The following is a 21,500-nucleotide window of genomic DNA, read 5'->3' as shown; positions in this document are numbered from 1 at the left end:
TTCAAAAGGGGAAGGGAGTAAGCCCCTTACCTCCCCCCTAGATCTGTGTCTGTTTGAGCACTATTATCGTCTATAACGTTATTAAGAGAATTAAAAGCGAGGCGGATACCTACCCGCTATAATATATTTTACATCAGTAGTAAAAATTTGCCCGTGTATAATATTTAATAGTGTATGTGTATTACACAGTTATATGGGATCTTGTCTTAAACTGTCATGCATTTTCATCCAATGAGATTGTCTACCACAAAGTCGTTGCGTTTTTTTGTGCTCTTACACTCGTGTGCTGGTTTCGGTGACGTTGGACGTTAGCGGTCCGTACTATTGGATGGGCGATAGGACTATATTAAGCATAGATTATTATTGAAGATTATCTATTGCTCGAACAACAGGTAAAACTGTTTATCGATCGCGATTTAAAGTTTTATACCGCGTAGTTTCGGAACACACATAAACTGGATCTTTGGTGACAATATTCGTATTGTGGTCGGCAATTTTATTGACCGTTAGTCATTTATTTAAAACCGAAAACATTTTACGTAGGCTGTTCTCTAGCATTACGATTTACAAGACGATAAAATACTATCAAAAATCACGAAGGCTTGGTCGGGAAATACCGTTTGTAAATTTGTATTTTGTTGTACCTGATTCAACGTACGCTACGAAATGTTTTATGTCGCCGAGGCGTGGTTCATCGTCCCTCTGGCATTATTATTAGTCATCGCGATTGATGTTCGTTTTAACTTAAGCTTATGTAACGATAAGCGATTTTAGACCAGTGTTTTATCAAATTTAATTATATGTATTTATTATTTTAAAACTAAAATATTGTGCACATGTCCATGGGTTGTTAAGATCTTACCATTTCTAAATTATCTTGAAAATATTGATTAGATACCAATTGAGGTTCACAATATATTATAACATTTTAGATTATATTTTATATCTTATAATATAAATTATTATAGTGTTATTATTAATGCAAATTTACGTATGATATTTTGGATTTATATCCAAATAAATGAAATTAAATAAATTGGTTTATTATTTAGGAAATGGTTTGTGTTTTTTAACATTAAATACAATTAAAATATTTCTAATGATTAATAGATTTATATATATTTTTGTATTTTACACTATAGTTAGGTAAAGTATAGTACTCAATCAGTTTAATTAGTATCTAATAGGTTATCAATAATTAATATAAAATATGTATGTGGTAGTGTGATATTATAGAATTTGGTTACAGTGACCTATTCTACGAAGATTCACTTCAAGATCTTCTGTAGCGCAGAATGCAGACCGTGTAGGAACTTATTTTTTCAAATTTAACTTGTGTAACTATTAAAATTTAGAAATAAAAAAAGATTGATTTTTAACTATAGATAACGGAATTGGTCTACAACAATTAGGAAAAATTTAAAATTAAAAAAAAATATTCTACTTGTTCAACCTTGAATAAATATTGCATATTGCACAATCAATAAAACATATAATTGTTGATGTTGCCTATAATATAATGGTTTCGTGTATAATATACCTAATAATGATATAGCCAGTAATGAAAACTAAAAGGTAAAGGAATACGGAGAATATTATACATGATTAATTATACGGCCATAACGTTTAAACGCCTCGCTTATATATTATTAATATGGTATTCTATTAAAGGGTTGCCTATTAAAATGGATACTCTTATAGTTCACTTCACACACGAGGAGTAGGTAGGACTTACTACTCGAATGAACAGCGATGGGTGGACAATATTATACGTACCGATTTCGAGTAAGCATTTCACGATAATGTCTATGAAAATAATGTAACAAGAATAACATATTTTTTTCAAAAGGTATACCCACTGCATCGCGTCCAATCAATGCGAGTGACGCTATGTTTGTGAACAAATCAGATTACCGAAAATACACAATATATTAGTATCAGATAATACGATTGTTCTATCGCCAGTAAATTATATTATTACCATTGTATTTATACATCGTGATGGACATTCTGGACGAGGATAACCACGTTTTAAACATTCGGTTGGCCAAACGTATTGGTCTGTATCAGATTTTGGATCCCGAAACCGTTAAATGTCGCGGTCAAAACGTCTACCACGTTGTCGTGGCACTCGTCGTGCTGTACTTGTGCGCCGTTTCGATGATGTTGAACGCCAGCGGCGTGTATTATTGGACGGACAACGTGGCCATCATAAGCGTAGACTATTTCTGGAAAGCGCAGACCGGGTTGTTCGTCTTCTACAAGATGTGGATCGCCGTCTACCGGTCGAACGACGTGTGGAACTGTCTGTCAGTCACGCGGTACGGTTTCACGTCATTCAGCGTCCGGGACGGACACGTACTGTACCGTTGGCGAGAACGTTCCGTGTGGTTCACGAACACGCTGACCGTCATGTACTTGACGTCGCTGGCGTTTTTCTTGTGCAGTTCCTTGGCGTTCCGCAAAGACGTGTTGCCGGTAAAAAATCACGACGGATCCGTCGGGTATTACCGTCAGAATATTTTGAACTTGTATTTAATCGTGTCCGACGAAACGTACAACACGCACTATTACAAGTTTTATTTCGTCGAATCGTTATCCGTCGTACTGCTGACAATATTGTTTCTCGTATTCGATGTCCTTCTGGTTACACTGTGCTTTGCTCTGTGCTGTCAGATGCAAATGATTTGCTCTGCGTTTGAATCGGTCGGACATAAATCGCCAAGCGGCTCCAATTCTTCCGTCGGTGAGTACGGTATTTTGGGTATGGACATTGCATAATAATATATTGTATACCTACGTACGCATTGTGTTCGAAAATGCATACGCATATAGATGCATAGTAATTTTCAAAGCTCGGAAAGTTAACTCATTTTTTTAAGCGCATAAACTTGAGTTAATGTAGAAAAATGAAAGTTAAGATTACAGTTCAATGTTATTTTATTTTTAAAATCATTTTATAGAGATGTATCTATTTATATTTTAACTCTATTGAAATAGAGGTTTTATCAATTTTACAATCTACAGTTTAATATTCACATATTCTAACGTAGGAAATAAATTCTTTCAAAAATGATTAATATTTATTTTTTTATAACATAAATAATTTTTACGAAACTTAATTTATTTTAAATCCATGAGGTTTATATCAAATTGAAATTATCTTAACGTGGCTTTAATTAAATTAATATGTTAATGTTATTAAAAAAAAAATAACTAGTTAAGTTATAAAATACATTTAAAGAGCTTAAGTGGACATAACAGTTATTTTGTTTACTTGTAGATCGTATGGATGAAAAAAAAAAGATTTCTATCGATTATGATTTAATCTATTATGATGAATTAAAAACAATTATAATGGATCATCAAGCAGTTATGAAGTAAGAAATAATTTTATTTTCATATTCTTCGTCGAGATATATTATAACATTTCATCTATAAAAAAATCAAAAGTAAATATATATTTGTTATTAAAGATTTACAACGATACCGTGGTTATAAAGATACATAATGAATGTTATAAAATTAAAAATAAACAATAATTGTAGGTATTATTTAAACTAAAACTACTAAAAAATAAATATTATTTTACAAACTTATTTAACAATTGCATAAAAATGTAAAATTTTATCGTATTTAATTTATTTCACGCTCATAATCTTAATACCTTGTCGGTATTTATTGAACTGTAATTGAAAATCCATTTCATTGCTGTGTAAAGTGTTTCCAATGGAAGAATCTTTGCTGTGCTCTATGTTTAAAAATTAAATTAAAGAGTGCCAACATTTAATTAATAAGTATTATAATATTTAATACATGATGAATGCGTTAATTAACCACGCTAATCACAGCTAATCACTTTTGCCATGGCTTTTCCATTGTTTATTATTTTTATAGGAAATTTGAAGAATTATTAACTCTATTTCAACGAGTAATGTTGTCACAATTTGTTATTTCATCGATGTCGCTTATCATCATTTGGTTTTTTTTCATATTGGTAAAAAAAATTACCTAATACTTAGATTTAACCAGAATTGTGTATGTTGTGAATGATATTATAATAAATTATGATATATTTTAAATACAAACATTTATATTTGCTTTTTCATTTATGTTTTATAAGTTAAATACCGCGTTTTTTTTTTTTTATTCATTATAGTTAATAAAGATAATAAAATATATTTTATAAGACGTTCAGGTATATAATTAATCATTTCAGTTTGTCTATTGTATATTATTTTCTAAACAGAATAAAATTTATAATATTAAATTTAAAGAAGCTTGCACTTGCTTAATATTTGTAAATTCAGTTATGATGTGATAATCTTATTTAGACTAAAATTATTTCAGAATTTATTTGGCGACGATAGATTGTTAAATTCAGAAGTTACAACAATAAAAATGGTTTCCCTTATTCCTTCATTTACATTCCAGATATACATGGCATGTTATTTATTTGCAAATTTACACAGTCAAGTAATTTTAAATTAATTATTTTTTTTATTATAATAGTAGATGTAGATCAGAAATGTACGTAGTAAGATTTTTATAACGTCTAATATAGCAATTTATTGTTAAGTTAATAGAGTTAAAATTTGCATTGAGTAGTTCAATTGTAATACCAACATAATAAATATGTTTTAAAGAAATTTAACACATACCTATAAAATATATATATATGAATTATTAAGTAATTAGGTAGTTGGTAAAGTATAAAATTCAATTAATTATCACCGTTGAACACAGGCTATATAAAAAATATCAGATTCAGTGAATTACATAATTATAGATTTTTATGGATTTTGTATTAAGGTTTTTAATATTCTTTTTATTTTACTTTTTTTTTGAAGAAAGATTCAGTAATATTTGCATTGTACAGCAGTAATTGGACCGAAATGAATATGAAGTGTAAAAAATTGATATTATTAACAATGCAGATGAATAATGTTTACTATAAAAAGTTTAGATTCACTAAAAATAAAGTTGTAAATTTGGATATGTTTCTTAAGGTAAGTATTCATATTCATATTATTATTATTTAATTATAATAATTATAAAATTGTTGTTAAATGCATTTTTGGAACTAGTCCCTATAATCCCCAACTCATTGATTAAAATAGTTATTAATGTCTGTTTTAAATTTTTAAAAAGTGGACGATTAGTTAAATACTATTCTCACGAATAGAATAAGTAAATTTAACCTCATAATTGAGTAGATTACTGTAATGGATGTGATATTGTGATAACCATTGCATACAAAAAATAATTCTGAGTGGACACAGTCTGTCAAACTGTATGAATAAATATTTTTATCCTATATTTACGTTACTACAAGTAATATAGTTTAATGTATAAATATTCAATAAAAAAAAATGAACCTAAATATTTAAAATATTAGAGGTTATTATGCAAAATTTTTTGAATAATTACAACAAAACAAATAAATTGTTAACAAAAAATTTTTTTCAAGCTCTTATAAAATAAATGTGAATTTGTAATGTTTTTACATTATACTGGGCCTTCTTATATACAATTTTAAAGATTTTTAATTTGGTAAAAAATCTTTTATCAATTTAATAAAATTTAATTAAAAAAAAAAAAAGAGTCAAAATATTTTAAAACTTATATTATCATGTATAAAAAAACGTTAATATATATAATATAAACAAATGGCGAACATATTGAATATCTACTGTCATTGGCTTTTGAATACTACTACTAAAAGTTTTGCTTAAAAATTCAACTTTTTTTTCTAATTTTTCACTAATTATCAAGAAAAGTACTAGGAAATTTTTGCTTTTGATCCCCTAAAATACAAACACCATTTATTTTTCTACCAGAATTATTATTTTAGTTGAATATCTAAGCATTTTAATCGTTCCAAAAGATGATAGTGGATAAGAAAAATTTCTACGCTCAAAATTTATGATTTATAAATAATATTATGTTAGTAAATAATTATTAATCTTTAATATGTATTTTGTTACAGACATTGAGAAATTGCTACACAGTTGTATCAGTTTTAATAAATTGTTTAAAACCAAACTGAATAATTTTTGTTCATGTTTTTTTTTTTTTTTTTTTTTTTTTTTTAATATTGTTTAATTTTATTTTAATTGCTTAAATAAATAAATTTTCATTTAAAGGAATCTCAATAAATAGTTTTTTAATAACCATTAATCCAAAGAAAATTTTTTTCAAAAAGTTTAAATCACCCAGTGACCAATATTATTTAATTGTTATACGATAATATGATGCCTTTAACAATACTTACCTGGACAATAATATACCGGATCATTGACGAAAACATTTTCTGTGGTCCACGATAATATGTTGAATACGTTGAATTATAACCTTACATTATTACGTTACAATTTTACTGAATACTCAAATTAGATCCAAAATTGAAACATTTTATCTATATTTTATAACGAATTTTATACCACAAATACTAATATGAAAATGAAAACAATTTTTGGAAGATAATGAGAGTAGCCTCCTCGTGATATCCTCTGGGTAATTCTAAATGGTGCTCAAAAATATTATAACCTATAAAAAATGATATGTTTATTTTTATTCGGTCTGACTTTACAACTAAATCATTTTTACCTGAAAAAAATACGAACCGATTTACAATCGCCAAAAAAAAAAAAAAAACCTTTAACGCCGAAGAGATAACGTTGTGTGCCGTATCTGCTACACCGACGGTAGCTATTATTTATAGTCAAGCCCACTATCGCGCATGTTGGGGGGGGGGCACTGAATGGTCACTCGGGAGCGTCTAATATTTATCATTATTGTGTGATCGGTCGTGGTGTATATGTCGCATCAAATTAAGCGATTACTTACGCTCAGCCTACTCAGTAGACAGTAGATTCTACTGCAATTTTTTTTTGATATCAGGCACCAGTACACAATCACAGAATAATTAATTTTCATACATTTCATTACCATACATTTTCATACATTTTAGGACGAAAAAATCAGCGTTCTATTCATGACTATTATTTGTTTTTTACAGAACTGGTGTCTTTTCTTTTGAAGTAAAGTGTATGTCTCAACGAACAAATAAAAAGTTAAGAATATTTCATAAAAAAATTGTATGTTTGTGCATTTTAAAAACCTCAATCAGAAATCATATTATATTTGTATTTTATATTTCGCATGATCAATATGAGCAAAAATAAAATTAGGAAAACGTATACAATATTTATTTCAAATATTCTACTATTCTTGCATCTTGATATGTTTTTCAAATTTTTAAATAGTCATTTATAATAATCACTGGCATTTAGTGTTGCATAAAGAAAATAGGAATTAATATTAAATTAAATTAAAAAACATTTTTTTGCCAAGTATAATAATATATTCAAGATTTATTACAAAATGGGTTTCTTATATTTACATAGAATCCAAACACGATACATTTTAACTGTACCCCTATTTACTTGCATACGGTGATCAACAATATTTTGAACTTGTTCAAAGCCTGCTTCTAGGAACAATTGTTTAACATAATATATTATACATATTAACAATAAACGTTTTTAATTCAAATTTGTATCACCTGAAAATAGCTTATAATAAAATTGAATAACTATACATCAAATTGAAGGTATTTAATACCTATCATTTATTTCGTGCCAACAACAAGCGTTGCTCGGCGTATTGTTTAGGCAAAATAGGTACATCACTGCATTGTTCATTACTGCATAATATACATCACAATAATATTGTAATCTGTGTATAAAATATACAGAATCATTCTAGTCGTATTTACAGCTGATACATTGATACGTGATAATTATTATAAACATTAGTATGTCTATAGTATTCATTATACGATAACATGAACTAAAATAGTATCTAAGTTCGTAGTAGTAATAATATAATTTAAACATTGCTCGATGCTCGGCTGAACGAAAATAATATTTGTTCATGTACGTGAAATATTCCACATGATATAGTGTGAATTAAAAATAAGTACATTGATCCTTTAATACATCTTTTTATCGCTATCTAATATATAATGTGATCTCCTGTAAAATAATTAGATCAGCAAAATACGTTTTATTTTAGGACTTCTACAAATGTTTATATCGTGGATTCTTATGGGAAGAAGAACTGCAAATAAAGTAAGCTATTCTAAAAAACATAAAGAAACTATTGGTTAAGATGAAAAATATTCTGATTATTAATCTCTTCAACTGCTCAACCTTTTAACAGATATGGACTATGGCCCAGCATATAATTTACGAAGTAGGACAGCAGACTACTATTCATACATGATTTAAACTGTTTAAACTTATATACTGTGTTTTAAATAATTACTGTGGTACAGTATTTTTTATAATAACAGAAATTACCTAATCATAATAATATTACGGTATTCTAAAGTATAGAAAATACTGGATACTGGCATTTTTTAATTCTTGGTAATTTATAGTGTACCAATAAGCAATAACATCACCAGCCCTGTTGGTTGTAGTATAAATCTTCAAGGCTAAGTTAAATTAATTAGATCAATTAGAATATGTAATAATATATGCAGTGACAAACAGTTTCAAGATCAGTTACATTTTAATCAGAGTGTTTTAGGGAATCGGAAGTAGAGTAATTTTTTGATATGATATTTCAAACTGTATATCAGTGTGTTGGAGTATATTAAACCCCACGTGATCAACGAACACGCTCATAATTTTAAAATGTATCAACGCTTTTGAAAATATTTTTTTTTACACATTTTTCAGTCGAAAAAACATTCATTTTAAATATTATTTGTCGTTATAATTTTTTAAGTTTTTACTTTTTAGGATGATTACATACATTTTAAAATTAATATTCTGTAGAATAATATTTTTTGAAGTATTTTGATATATACAAATCAAAATTCGGACCTGTAGTTTATGAGCTATATAATTTTATAATTAGGATAAACAAACAAAAAAAATAAAGAAAAACTAGAACTTTTACGTGAATCCAATTTTTGAAAAAATTAATTTTGTTGTTTTGATGGAACTCGAAAACAAAAACCATCTGTTCTTGAAATTTTCACCAGATGTTTATATTATCGTATTTTATTTATAATAAAATTATCAAAATATTTCAACTATTTTTAAGTTATTTATAGGCGTAAAAATTATTTAAATTTATAAAAGTTGTTGATCAAAAATTATTTGCTGGGTAGAAATGTTTAAAAATTTAATATGTCTCAGTAGTCGATAAATTTTCAACTAAAAATTATTGAAAATTAATAGTTACAATATTTTTCATAGTAAATATATTATTTTGTAGTTAGGAATTCATATAGATTTTTTTTATATACTTAAGATTTAAAAATTGAATGCAAGCTACTTTATTAGTTATTTAACTTACAATATTATTAACAACAATGCAATATGATAGATATTAACGCCAATTATAATCATAAATACAAAGTATGAAATATTATCTAATGTTGGAAAATAAAAATATTTATTAATTATAAAATTATTATAAAATTTTAATTAGATATCTGGTTTATTTTGACAGTTTCTAATGTCACTGTGTACAATACGGGAATAATATGACTTAAACAAAGTAGTCAGACGAAATTTCATTCAACTTTTTTCTCATTCTGCTATCTCAGTATATTATTTGCCTCATTGATGTGATTTTTAAATAAGTTGACAACAATACCATAAATTTTAAATTATAATAATAAAAATGTATAGTATGATATACATTATTGTCCCTTCGATGCTACAGCCAAGTTACATCGTTGACATAATACATTATTAAACTAAAATCAATATATCAACAAACGATTCATAGATATATAACCTATACTAATATTTACTATGCTTAATAAAACACTTACAAAATATTTAATAAATATCTCGTTCACTGCATGCGTTTGGCTAACACTGATCTGAGACAGTTAGAACATATAATATATATATATAATTTTTAAAACTATATAACTACATAATATTATAATAAAAAAAATTATTTAATTTTTTTTTTATTTGTATCTTAATTTTATTTTTTACAGTAAAGCCTTCATTACAAAACAAAATATGAATAGGTATTAATTGTCTTGGATACTATCTTTTGAAATAAAATAAACATGATTTACATTTTTTTCAATAAAATCATTTTTATACTTAACAGAAATAGTTTATTTATTTGTTATATAATTTTTAATTTGCTATTGTTTTTCTCGCCAAAAATTTGTAAAATACTAGAAAAATTCTTAGAATAGTAATTGTATAATGTATTTAGTAAAGTATATTTTAATTCTTTTATAACGAATTATACTATTGTAATATATTCAGCAATTTTAACTTTTTTAATTTTTTTTATTTTTTTTATTTGAATTGAAAAATTTAAAGAACAGAATAATATAAATATTAGGTAAGTACTGATATTATTTTGATCATTTATAGTCAAATTTACGTAAATTTATATTTTTATAATTACCTATTTAATGTTAACTTAAATATTATCTTATTAACTATGAGTAATTTAGACTTGTTATAAAACTTAATGTATTAAGATTCGTTTAGATTTACCTATGTCAATATAATAATTAGAGTAATATCAAAGTAAAACTTAAACTAACAACATTTCTATATTCATTATTCATTCGTTGTTTTAATCTGATTTATTAAAACCGAAATAACTGTATAACAATTACCCATTGTCTGAAATAAATAAAAAATACATATTATTCATACTTATTTTCGACAAAATTGATTTTTTTTATTAATAATTCTTAATGAACTACACTACTAGTGATATATGGATGATATTATGATAGAAGTATATAATAGTTAATAAAATAAAATAATGCGTAATATTATCGCGATTATTTCGCGTAATGAAACTAAAATTATAAATATTAATAATTATTTTAATCAAATAGTTATTGATCAATCATGGAATACCTTGGTACTAATTCTGTGAGTGCGTTCGATTGGAGTTTTATAATTTTTGGTAAAATAATAACGATATTAGTATGTACTTACTTTAAAAAACATTTCCAAGTTTATAATTTTTGTACTTGTTAATTTTAATTTTTTGTAATTAGCATTATTCATTTTCATTATAAATAATATCATTTTTTTACATTTCATATCCATTTCAGTCCAATTACTGCTATACAATGCGAATATTATCGAATCTTTCTTTAATAAATAAAAAGTAAAATACAAAAAACATCCATTAAAACATTTTTAAACCTATAATACTATGATTAGTTAAATAAAATTATATTTCAACAGTTTATAGTGCGTTAGTGTATAGGTATTTATGGTTGTTTTTAGGTTTGAAGAATTAACAAAATTACATTTATTACAATGCATGTTGGCTACATAAATTGTGAAATAAATATTTAAACAAATTGTGTTTTTTATTGATTACATAATATTATATTAATATTACATTGGAATTTTTGATAAATAAAATGATTGGATTATTTAATATAAATATCAGATGTGTACATTTGAAAGAAATCAGCATGATCAATTCCATAACAATTCATAAGAAGTACAAGCCTGATCGAACAACAAATATATAATATTACAAATAATAATGCATTTCAAATTACTTGGTTGTGTAGATTTCCAAACAAATAACACACCATAAATATTTGAAATGAGAATGAAGGAATTAGGGATACCATTTTTATTGTTGTAATTTCTGAAGCCACAAATCTATCCTCGCCTGATAAAATCTAAAAAAAAATTAGTCAAAATAATTACATCATTTTCTCATCACTAAGTTATTTGTATTTTGTAGGAAAATAGATCATTTGAAACGGTGTATCATAATATGATTTAATAATCTATTTTATTAATTTAATCAACTATAACAATTAATAAAATATGTTATTTTTATAATATATTATAGCATTATATGCATTTATTATTAAGGCGATAATAAAATGTCCTGGAATAACGTATTCTTTCATAGGTTTCATACCATAGTTGTACCATTCATATTGTTCTGCAAGACTATAAATAACATTATTAGATTTTTATTTTCTTTGATAAATTATAAACGGAACAGGAAATATAAAGTTTTGAATTTAAAAATATTGTAAGTTATTAATAATTATTCTAATAATCTAAATTACCTAAACAATTGTTTAAAATAAAAATTGAATCATATTAAATTTATATAACAATTGTAATCAAATATAAGTAATAATATGTAGTTCTTTACCATTATGAAAATAAACCAAATCAAGATGAGTGATAATGATGAAACAAAAATTTGTATCAGCATTGCTTTGCCAAATAGAGCTAAAAAATCTTCATACTTCCTAAAAAAAAAAAAATATATAAAAACATTTGAAAATATAACAATTTGAAAGATCTATTCAGCCAACTTCAGGTAATAACAATATATTTGTGTGTCCACGAATTACATAGCAATACAGGTAAACCTAGATTTTTGAATGGATTGTGTCTCTGACGCTTTTCTTGTTACTTTTTCATTTACAGATAATATATTTTATAACTTTATAAGTAATTTTTAATATTATATAATGCTTTTTAGAATTTTAAAGGAGGTTACATTATAAATTTTCACAAATCTTAAAAACTATATACTTAATTTATCATAAAATAGCTTATAAATAAAAACTGCAAACAAATCATTTATGTTATTATCGTCATTAGACTGTAAAATTCTACCTTCGAATCCGAATTTCAAGATTTTTTTTGCAAACACATATTTTGCATTCAATGTATTTATGCGAGTACCCTCACTGTTTTTACAGTATTGGTTCAAAAAAATACTGTTAGCTATATAATATGATATGCACACATTAAAATAATAAAATATTTCATGATAATTGATAATAAAAAATATAATTAATTCTTATTACTTCATAATTTTTTGGTGATCCATAATAATTGTTTTTAAATCATCATATGTTAAATCATGTATATCAGTTATTCTTTTGTTTTCATTCACAGTATTATCTATAAGTAAACAAAATAATTATTAAACTTTTGAATGAAATTAGCAATGTTGTCAGTTGGTCAAAAAAGTACATTAAGTAACAAACGACATATTTTAATACTTAAATATCAGAAATTTGATCATACTGGCAAATTGTAAAAGCAAGTTTCTCAGGATATTTCTTAAACATTAAGTTGGAAAAAATCACAGAAATCAATAATACGTATATGAAAACAAACTTGATTTTTACTGCAATCTGTTTGGAATTCTTTTGAATAAATATTTATTGTGATTTAAATTTTCAATTAAAACATAACTATCCTATGCTGAGTTTAGAAGTTTGTGCTGTTTCCTAAATACATTAAACATTGAATTTTAATTAGAATAAAAATATGTATTACTGTAGTATGTATTTTAAATATTTAGTTCAGTATAAATACAAAGAATATTTATAATTGTAACGTGAAGTAAAACTACAAATAGTAGATAACTGCTTATATTTTTTAATATCAATTACGCATTTATGATATACTTTAATAATAATTAAGTTTGATCAAAGCAATCCCAAAAGATCGGTGGTGAGTTTTAGTTGTCATTGATTTTATAAATTCGATAAGGAGATGTTATTATTCCAGAGATATTTTGACGTAAACGAAAGTCGTACTCACCGACTGGGGAATGAAAATCACGAATCGACTTATGTCCGACCGATTCGAACGTAGCGTTAATTATTTGCATCTGACCGCAAATAGCAAAGCACAGTGTAACCAGAAGGATATCAAATATGAGGAATAACATTGCCAGAGATACGGTGAACAGCACTTCGGCAAAGCAAAACGTATTATAATACGCGTTGTACGTCTCGTCGGATACAATCATGTAGAAATTCATAATATTCTGTCGGTAATATCCGACCGTACCGTCGCGATTTTTGACCGGTGTTATTTTGTTACGGAACGCCTGTGTGCAGCCCGTGAAAATTGCCAGACAAATCAAATACATCACGGCAAACAAGGCCGAGAACCTCATCGAACGTTTTCGCCAACGATCCAGTATGTGCCTCTCCCGAAAGCCGAACGACGTGAAACCGTACCACGTGATCGACAAACAGTTCCATATGTCGTTCGAGTGGTGGATGACGATCCACATCTTGTAGATTATGAACAGCGCGGTTTCCACTTTCCAGAGATCTTCCAGGCATATAGACAAATTGTCCGTCCAATAGTACAAACAGCTAACAGTCGACATTAACGAAACGGCGCATAAATACATCAAAATGAACGTCAAAGCGATATGATAGACGTTTCGACCTAGAAATTTTGTGGTTCCGGGATCCAACATTTGATATAGACCTGTACATTTGGCCAACCTTATATTGAAAATATGGTTCTTCTCGTCTCGAACGTCCATTGTCATAGTGATTTGTTTTTTGTGCACAACACCGAGTAATGAAATTAATTTATAAATATCTTTCGGTTGTCTTTTGTCAATTATTTGAGTACGCGTCACTTTTAAGCGAATTTTCTTAAATATTTAGAAGTTATAGGTACCCAAACACACCATTAAAGAAAATCTTTTTACCTTTGTTTCGTATGAGTACATACTTTATAGTTGTACCTATAAACATTGTATACATTGTCATCAAACACTAATTTTACATAATTTAGAAAATTTAGAAAACGTACTTGTCGAAAATCATTGAATGTCTTCGTATATCTATTAAAATAATAATAATAATGATAATAAAAGTAGATTTTTATAAATTTTAACATGAAATGTCGGTGGAAGTAATGTTGTCCACCTATCGCTGTTAACTACACGATTGAAATGGATTAAGGCAACACGCAATTACTTTTATATGTGGCTCTTCATTTGATTAAATTTTTAAGACTATATATGCGTGACTATTATATGTGTAAAATAATAATTGTTATTCAATTAAATATCCATCATAAATGTTGTAGTCATTTACGTTTTTATTATTTGAAAAAATTCTATATTGTACAATTGAAACTTTTATAATTATAAGCTTAGTAGGCAATTATATTGCAGTTGTCAAATTATGGATTAGATGCACCTTTAAACTTAAGTCGTAGTTTTAAAACTCAACAATTTTAATTGTAGGTAGATACATAAATAAACAGATAAAGTCGATGCATATTATATTATGACGTGCAGTGGTGTCGTACCCTAGTTTAAAAAGTCTAGTGGAATTTACAACCTTGTTTTAATAGTTTGGTGAGCGGATGGGTACTAGGTGGTTATAGTGTAAGGTGAGCCGGGCTGTGTGTTGAGCGAGGTTATTCCATTTGATCAAGACAATATTATTGGACGCGTGTTGCATTGTCTGTCACTGACTTATGTTACGATCGCCATCTATCGATATCGTACATTGCTTATTATATACGTAAGTGTAGGGCATGGTTTTATGCTGAGTGTGAGAAATGGCGAGTAGTGCCGAATGCTGACTTAAGGGTTTCCAAAACGCGTCGTGGTATATAATAATGACCGTTGTATATTTGGCGGGAGTGTACGACACGAACAGATAAAAAAGACTCCACGGCAATCATTAGCAAAAAACCACATTCACGGCACATCGGTACACTATACCAAGATAAGTAACCCTCGTGTTGTATTTCCTCTTGGCTTGGTCCAATGATGGCCTGTCTTTGGAATGGAAAGAAATATATTTTAGGAATTCTTAGGATTCGAGAAATTGAAGACTAAAGTTAATTGATTAAGTTTATTTATTTTATACTTTATTTTTATTGCATCTTTGATGCTACACAATAAATTATTTAATATGTTTTACTAAATAATGACTACAAGTACGTGGTTGAGATACGACTACTGGTGATGCGCACTCAGAAGGTCATCGAAGGAATGTGCTTACTTTGCAATACTTACTTAAAAATAACCAGGGATTCGTAACACTCGTATTATTTAAATTTTACTACCTATACATTAATATACATTATCTTTTTTGTATTTTATCAGTACATGATAAATCTATTAATTTATTGTTTTATTTCCTGCGGTGGAAATAATAGAACAAGTAGGTTTAGTCGTGGTGCCGTAGCGACGGCGTACTATTCAAAAATATCAAGTTTAAGGGGGGAGGGCACAAAAGTCGTGCTGGCCAGCCTAGTGGGTAATAAATAAATTATATTCCAATGAATAAATATAATATACTGATAACTAATAATAAATAATAATAATATAATATGACCGTAAAAGGACAACACTGATGCCACTTTACTCGCCACTAAAGTTGGTTATGATGACGGTGGTGACAGTGAAGTGGTGACGACAAAGTGGTAACGGTGAGGTGAAGTGGTAATAATACGGTGTTAACGGTAGCGGTAGTGACGGTGAAACGATATTGACGGTAACGAACGGACGAACACACACATATCAAATGCCGTAGTGTGTCGTGTGTGATATGTACGTCCGATGTACGTACACATACACGCACACACACATACACACACCACGGCCGATAGTACTAACGGCGAAAAAATTATCGGCTGTGTTCCGAACATTTATATATATGGAGAATTAAGTATTTTACTTAAGTAAGGTAACTCAGGTCTCTAAGGTCGATATAAACATAAATAATATATGAAATTATAATCCGCACAATAATAATTACAACAATGTTTATAGTTATAATGCTTATGGATCTTTTATCCCAAATTGCAGTCTGAATAGTTACCTTCAACCAAAATAAAGGCAAGCATAGATACAATATAAATAATTTTAACAAGTAATAAAGGCCTATATAGTTTTGTAAATTATATAAAAAGCATAATAATGACTGCAAAAAACATAAAAATAAAATTTAAAGAGAACACTGGTGAAACTGTCACAGTTTATAGCGATGACAATAAAATTAATACCATTCGTATATACAATAGGTGTCGGGTGAAAAATACATAAAAGTTTAAGTTCCAACAAAAATTATTTTTTATTTTTTTATTTATCGTTTAAATAAGTAATTTTGTCCAAATTAGAACTTAAAATGTCTATAAAAAATAATTTTTGTATTACTATAAAACTGGATCTAAAATACAGATCGTATTATCGTGAAATAAATGTGTAACATTTAACTACAATTACATATATTATCGTGGTTTCTACATATTTATATTAATTTGTCGTAAATTATTAAAATATAATATATATTTATCAGTATATCTTATGTATTCTTCAACAAAAACTCAAATATTTTCAAAAATATTTATATTTATGATACGCGAAACAGTGTACTTGTTATTACAAAATGTAAAAGAACACAAGAAGACCGTTACACCTAAGTAGGAGATATTAGTCACAAAAAACTGTATTAATAAGATACGAGACAATAAAACCATTGAATTGTATTTCGTGTGTAATTTTGTATTTTCTCTAATTTCGTGTTATTGAGGTGTATGCGTACCAAATGAGCAAAGTACATAACACAAATAATGATAACTGCCAAGATAATACGTTCGGATTAGTTAGTCCAAATAGCACGGAAAATACGTATGCATCAGTTGAAACTCGAAATAATTCGGTTCTCGAACTCTTGCTCTTTGATGAGTTAGGTACTCATCAATTCATGACGATTTTGTATATGTATATATGTGCCGTTTCCCTCGGCTGGTTGGCGGCGTGGTACGGCCGTTGAGTTGAAAAATCACGACAGATCATCCTGCAACAATACCGCTATAGCGCTATCAGTTGATTGTTATCGAATGAAACACGCGTTTTATTATATTTTACACTATCGAAATGCCGAACATGATATATTTTTCATGGACGCATAATTCTTAGTAAAAATTTTAAAATTCCGTAGCTTTTTTTTTACTATATAATTATAGAAAATATTACATTTGTATAATAATATGTAAGATATAGCACTGAACGTCGAAGGGTAAAAAGTGCTATGAAATATTAAATGGTAGTCGGTAGGTATTTAATTGCGTGACGATAATTATTGTTGATATACCAATAAACATTATAATATATAATTATTATTAGTAATAAATTAGTCAATCGGAGAGCTTCCAGTAAAATAAAACGATGTGTTATTGTGTACTAGTCTAATTCTTACTATCGGCGGACATCGGCGGTCTTGCCCTCACGTGTCCCTATATTGAAAAGTTTGTTTGGGTCTAACATGTATGATGTTTAAAATAATTCAATTAAAAGTGACGAATAAATTAATACACTAATAGATTATCAACAGACGACCGAAAGCTAAACATCACAAATCGTTCTAAATAAGTTTAGTAATACTTGCCATTTTGCGATGGACGTTCTGGACGAGAACAACTACATGCTCAACATTCGGTTGGCCAAACGTATAGGTTTATATCAAATTTTAAATCCCGAAACTAGAAAATTTCGCGGTCAAAACGTCTACCACGTTGTCGTTGCATTCATTGCGCTCTACTTGTGTGTGATTTCGATGATTTTGAACGTCAGCGGTGTGTACTATTGGACGAACAACATGCCCATAAGCGTAGACTATTTTTGGAAAGCGCAAACCGCGATGTTCAGTATCTACAAGATATGGACCGTGGTCCACTACTCGGACGACTTATGGAGCTGTTTGTCGATCACGCGGTACGATTTTACGGCATTCAGCCTCCGGAACAGACACGTAGTTGACCGTTGGCGAGTGCGCACGGTGTGGTACACGGCCGTGTTGACGAGTATGTACGGGTCATCGACGGTCATTTACGAGATCAGCACGCTCATATTCCGCGAAGACATAATTCAGATGAAAAATTACGACGGTCTGGTGGGCAGTTACCGACAGAACGTTATGAATTTGTATTTGATCGTATCCGACGAAACGTACAACGCTTACTATTTCGCGTTTTACTTCGTCGAAGCATTGTTCGTCATATTGCTGACAATGTTATTCATCGTGTACGATATTCTTTTGGTTACCGTGTGCTTTGCCATTTGCGGTCAAATACAAATGATTTGCTCTGCGTTCGAATCTGTAGGACATAAATCGATTCGTAAACCTGATTTATCGATCGGTGAGTATCTACGACTTTCGATGTACGCGTATAGTACGTGTCGTCCGCAGAAATAAATTGTACACATACAGTACATTTAAATTTATTGTTATTATCTTAACATTTTTTTTTTTTGTGATTCTCGACAAGACGACGAGTTGATAGGTACTTTATGAAGTTCATAAAACGTTCTACCTGTGAAAATAATATTAATACATCTTGAACTTCAGATCTTCTTTGTTATCACAAGCGATATTCGAAACTTTACTAATGACTACCTCTAAACCTTTTATTTTATATTTAGTAACATATTATTGTGTATTTTAAACGGTTTAACTATACTCATCTATTATTTTTTTATTAAAATATTATGTACTCGATTGAATATCTTGTAAATGTTTCATTTGTATTTATATTACGAAACTCTGTAATTTTTGATAACTCTGACATTAAGTTTTTCTTCTCAGACTTTTTAAAGTTCATAAATGCACTTATACTCATTGATGTTTAAACACGCAATAATCGGTAAAAACATATGTATTGTACACACTTAATTTTTTTTTTTTTGTAGATTATCCAGATGAAAAAAAAATGGTATATAACGATCACTATTTAATATATGATGAATTAAAAATAATTGTATTGGATCATCAGGCGGTTATGAAGTAAGAAATACATTTTTTTTAAAATAATTATTATAAACTAGTATTATATTTCAATTGAAATGATTCTAATTTTGGATAAGGGTGTTCCGAGTTATTATCTCTGATTACCAAATAATATGTTCATCCTTTTACAAAGCTAAATGACTTATTAACATAGCTCTGCCATTATTTTGTATTTTTCAGGAAATATGAAGATTTTTTAACTTTATTTGGAAAAATAATGTTGTTACAAATTTTTTTTTCGTCATTTTCTCTCATCACAGTATGGTTTATATTCATAATGGTAAAAAATAAATATTTAATATTTAGAATTGAATGCAATGGTTAAACAAATTTAGTATCAATTAATAATACTCTTGTATGGTTATTTTAGTTATTTAGGTGATTGAGAATCTCAAAAACATATTTTTAATTCTTGTAAACTTAATTATTGAATTATTGTTACCACATAATATATTATAAAAACAACACGTTCTATTAATTACTCTTGTTTATAAAGTACACATATCATTACATTTGCAAACAAAATAAATTTAACGAATATTAAATGCACTGAAATTCACGTGTGCATAGTTTTGTGAAATAATTATCTTATCTGAATAAAATGATTTCAGAGTTTTGACAATAATGATAGATTTGTGGCTTCGGATATTATATTAAAAAAAATGATGTGCTCAATTCCAGCATTGATGTTTCAAATATTTATGGTGTGTTATTTATTTGACAAATTACACAAGCAAGTAATTTGAATTGCATTTTGTTTTAGAATTATGTATCGGTTGTTATTTAGGTTTGACGTCTTTGAAATTTTTATAATATTTAATTTAAATAAACGAAAAAAATTAAAGAAAATTTAATTTAATTCAAAGGATTAATAGCATTTAATAATTTTATTTTAAAAGACATGTATTTATAAATTGCTTTTCTTCGCAATATATGTTGTTTGCATACTTTGTTAAATATAAAATTTAGTTAATTATTCACATCGAATACGTGCTATATAAAAAGGTTATGGAATAGTTATTAGAATAAACAAATTGAATTTGAAGTCGCATCTTTATAGGATTTTAATATTTTTAATAATTTTACTTTTTAATTTGAAGAAAGATTCAGTAATATTCGCACTATACAGCAGTAATTGGACCGAAATGAACATGAAGTGTAAAAAATTGATATTATTAACGATGCAGATGAATAATGCTAACTATAAAAAGTTAAGATTTACTAGAACAAAAGTTGTAAACTTAGAAATGTTTTTTAAAGTGAGTGCTAATATTTAAATTATTTAATTAATAATATAAAATGTTTGATAAATGTATTTACATGAAATTTGTGTGCTACAATTAAAATAATTCCTTACTTATTGATTTAAATAATTACGAATTTTACATTTTAGAACATTATAGCATAATAAGTATTTCAGGTGTATACTATGAATATATTATGAATACAATAATAGTTTTATAATACAATTTTGTACAAAGTTATGAATGTTTATTAAATTTTCTCAAAATTTGAACTCTAAATGCTTACAGTATGTTTTTGTAATTATTTAATATTACTATAAAAAAATCGTAGGAGACACCTTGGGTTAAATTAAACAACCTGAGTTGTAGTATGAAAAGAATTACTAATTTATAATATAGTTTTAACAATTAGATAGTATGTTAAAAATATTAAATAATGATAATAACACGAGTATAAGGATTTGATAAAATATCATGTTCTTAGGTCTTTTATTGAGTAAAATATAAAAAAATTTTCGAAAATATTTATTAATTTGTGTTATTTGTTTTATTTTTAGACAGTGAGTGATTGCTACACAATTTTATCAGTTTTGGTAAATTATATGAAAAGCAAATACAATTGA

The 21,500-nt window shown here is 27.3% G+C and overlaps 4 protein-coding genes across 4 annotated transcripts; 3 read left to right on the top strand and 1 right to left on the bottom strand.

Moving 5' to 3' along the window:
* Positions 1–2,001: 2,001 nt before the first annotated feature.
* Positions 2,002–6,932, top strand: LOC113560617. The gene is made up of 6 exons (XM_026966607.1): positions 2,002–2,746; positions 3,284–3,380; positions 3,898–3,997; positions 4,851–5,009; positions 5,990–6,032; positions 6,904–6,932. The coding sequence occupies exons 1-6, from the start codon at positions 2,002–2,004 to the stop codon at positions 6,930–6,932; spliced, it is 1,173 nt and encodes a 390-aa protein (XP_026822408.1).
* A 3,687-nt stretch (positions 6,933–10,619) lies between these two features.
* On the bottom strand, positions 10,620–12,897 carry LOC113549997 (odorant receptor 46a-like). Its single transcript, XM_026951567.1, has 5 exons — positions 12,875–12,897; positions 12,208–12,307; positions 11,591–11,716; positions 11,010–11,168; positions 10,620–10,685 (listed from the first exon to the last, which is right to left on the bottom strand). Exons 1-5 carry the CDS (start codon positions 12,895–12,897, stop codon positions 10,620–10,622), a joined length of 474 nt encoding a protein of 157 aa, XP_026807368.1.
* Positions 12,898–18,244: 5,347 nt separating this feature from the next.
* LOC113560608 lies at positions 18,245–19,042 on the top strand. The gene has a single exon (XM_026966595.1). It carries the CDS (start codon positions 18,245–18,247, stop codon positions 19,040–19,042), a length of 798 nt encoding a protein of 265 aa, XP_026822396.1.
* Positions 19,043–19,601: 559 nt separating this feature from the next.
* Positions 19,602–21,500, top strand: LOC113560601 (odorant receptor 46a-like; the record flags this gene model as incomplete). The annotated part of the gene is made up of 5 exons (XM_026966583.1): positions 19,602–19,630; positions 19,814–19,913; positions 20,245–20,370; positions 20,734–20,892; positions 21,435–21,500. Coding segments are annotated over 5 exons (480 nt in total), but the record flags the coding sequence as incomplete, so codon positions are not given.

Source organism: Rhopalosiphum maidis, chromosome 1, assembly GCF_003676215.2.
Source record: "Rhopalosiphum maidis isolate BTI-1 chromosome 1, ASM367621v3, whole genome shotgun sequence".
Taxonomy (NCBI): domain Eukaryota; kingdom Metazoa; phylum Arthropoda; class Insecta; order Hemiptera; family Aphididae; genus Rhopalosiphum; species Rhopalosiphum maidis.
Note: the sequence above shows the minus strand (reverse complement) of the source record. Positions and strands in the feature narration are given on the sequence as shown.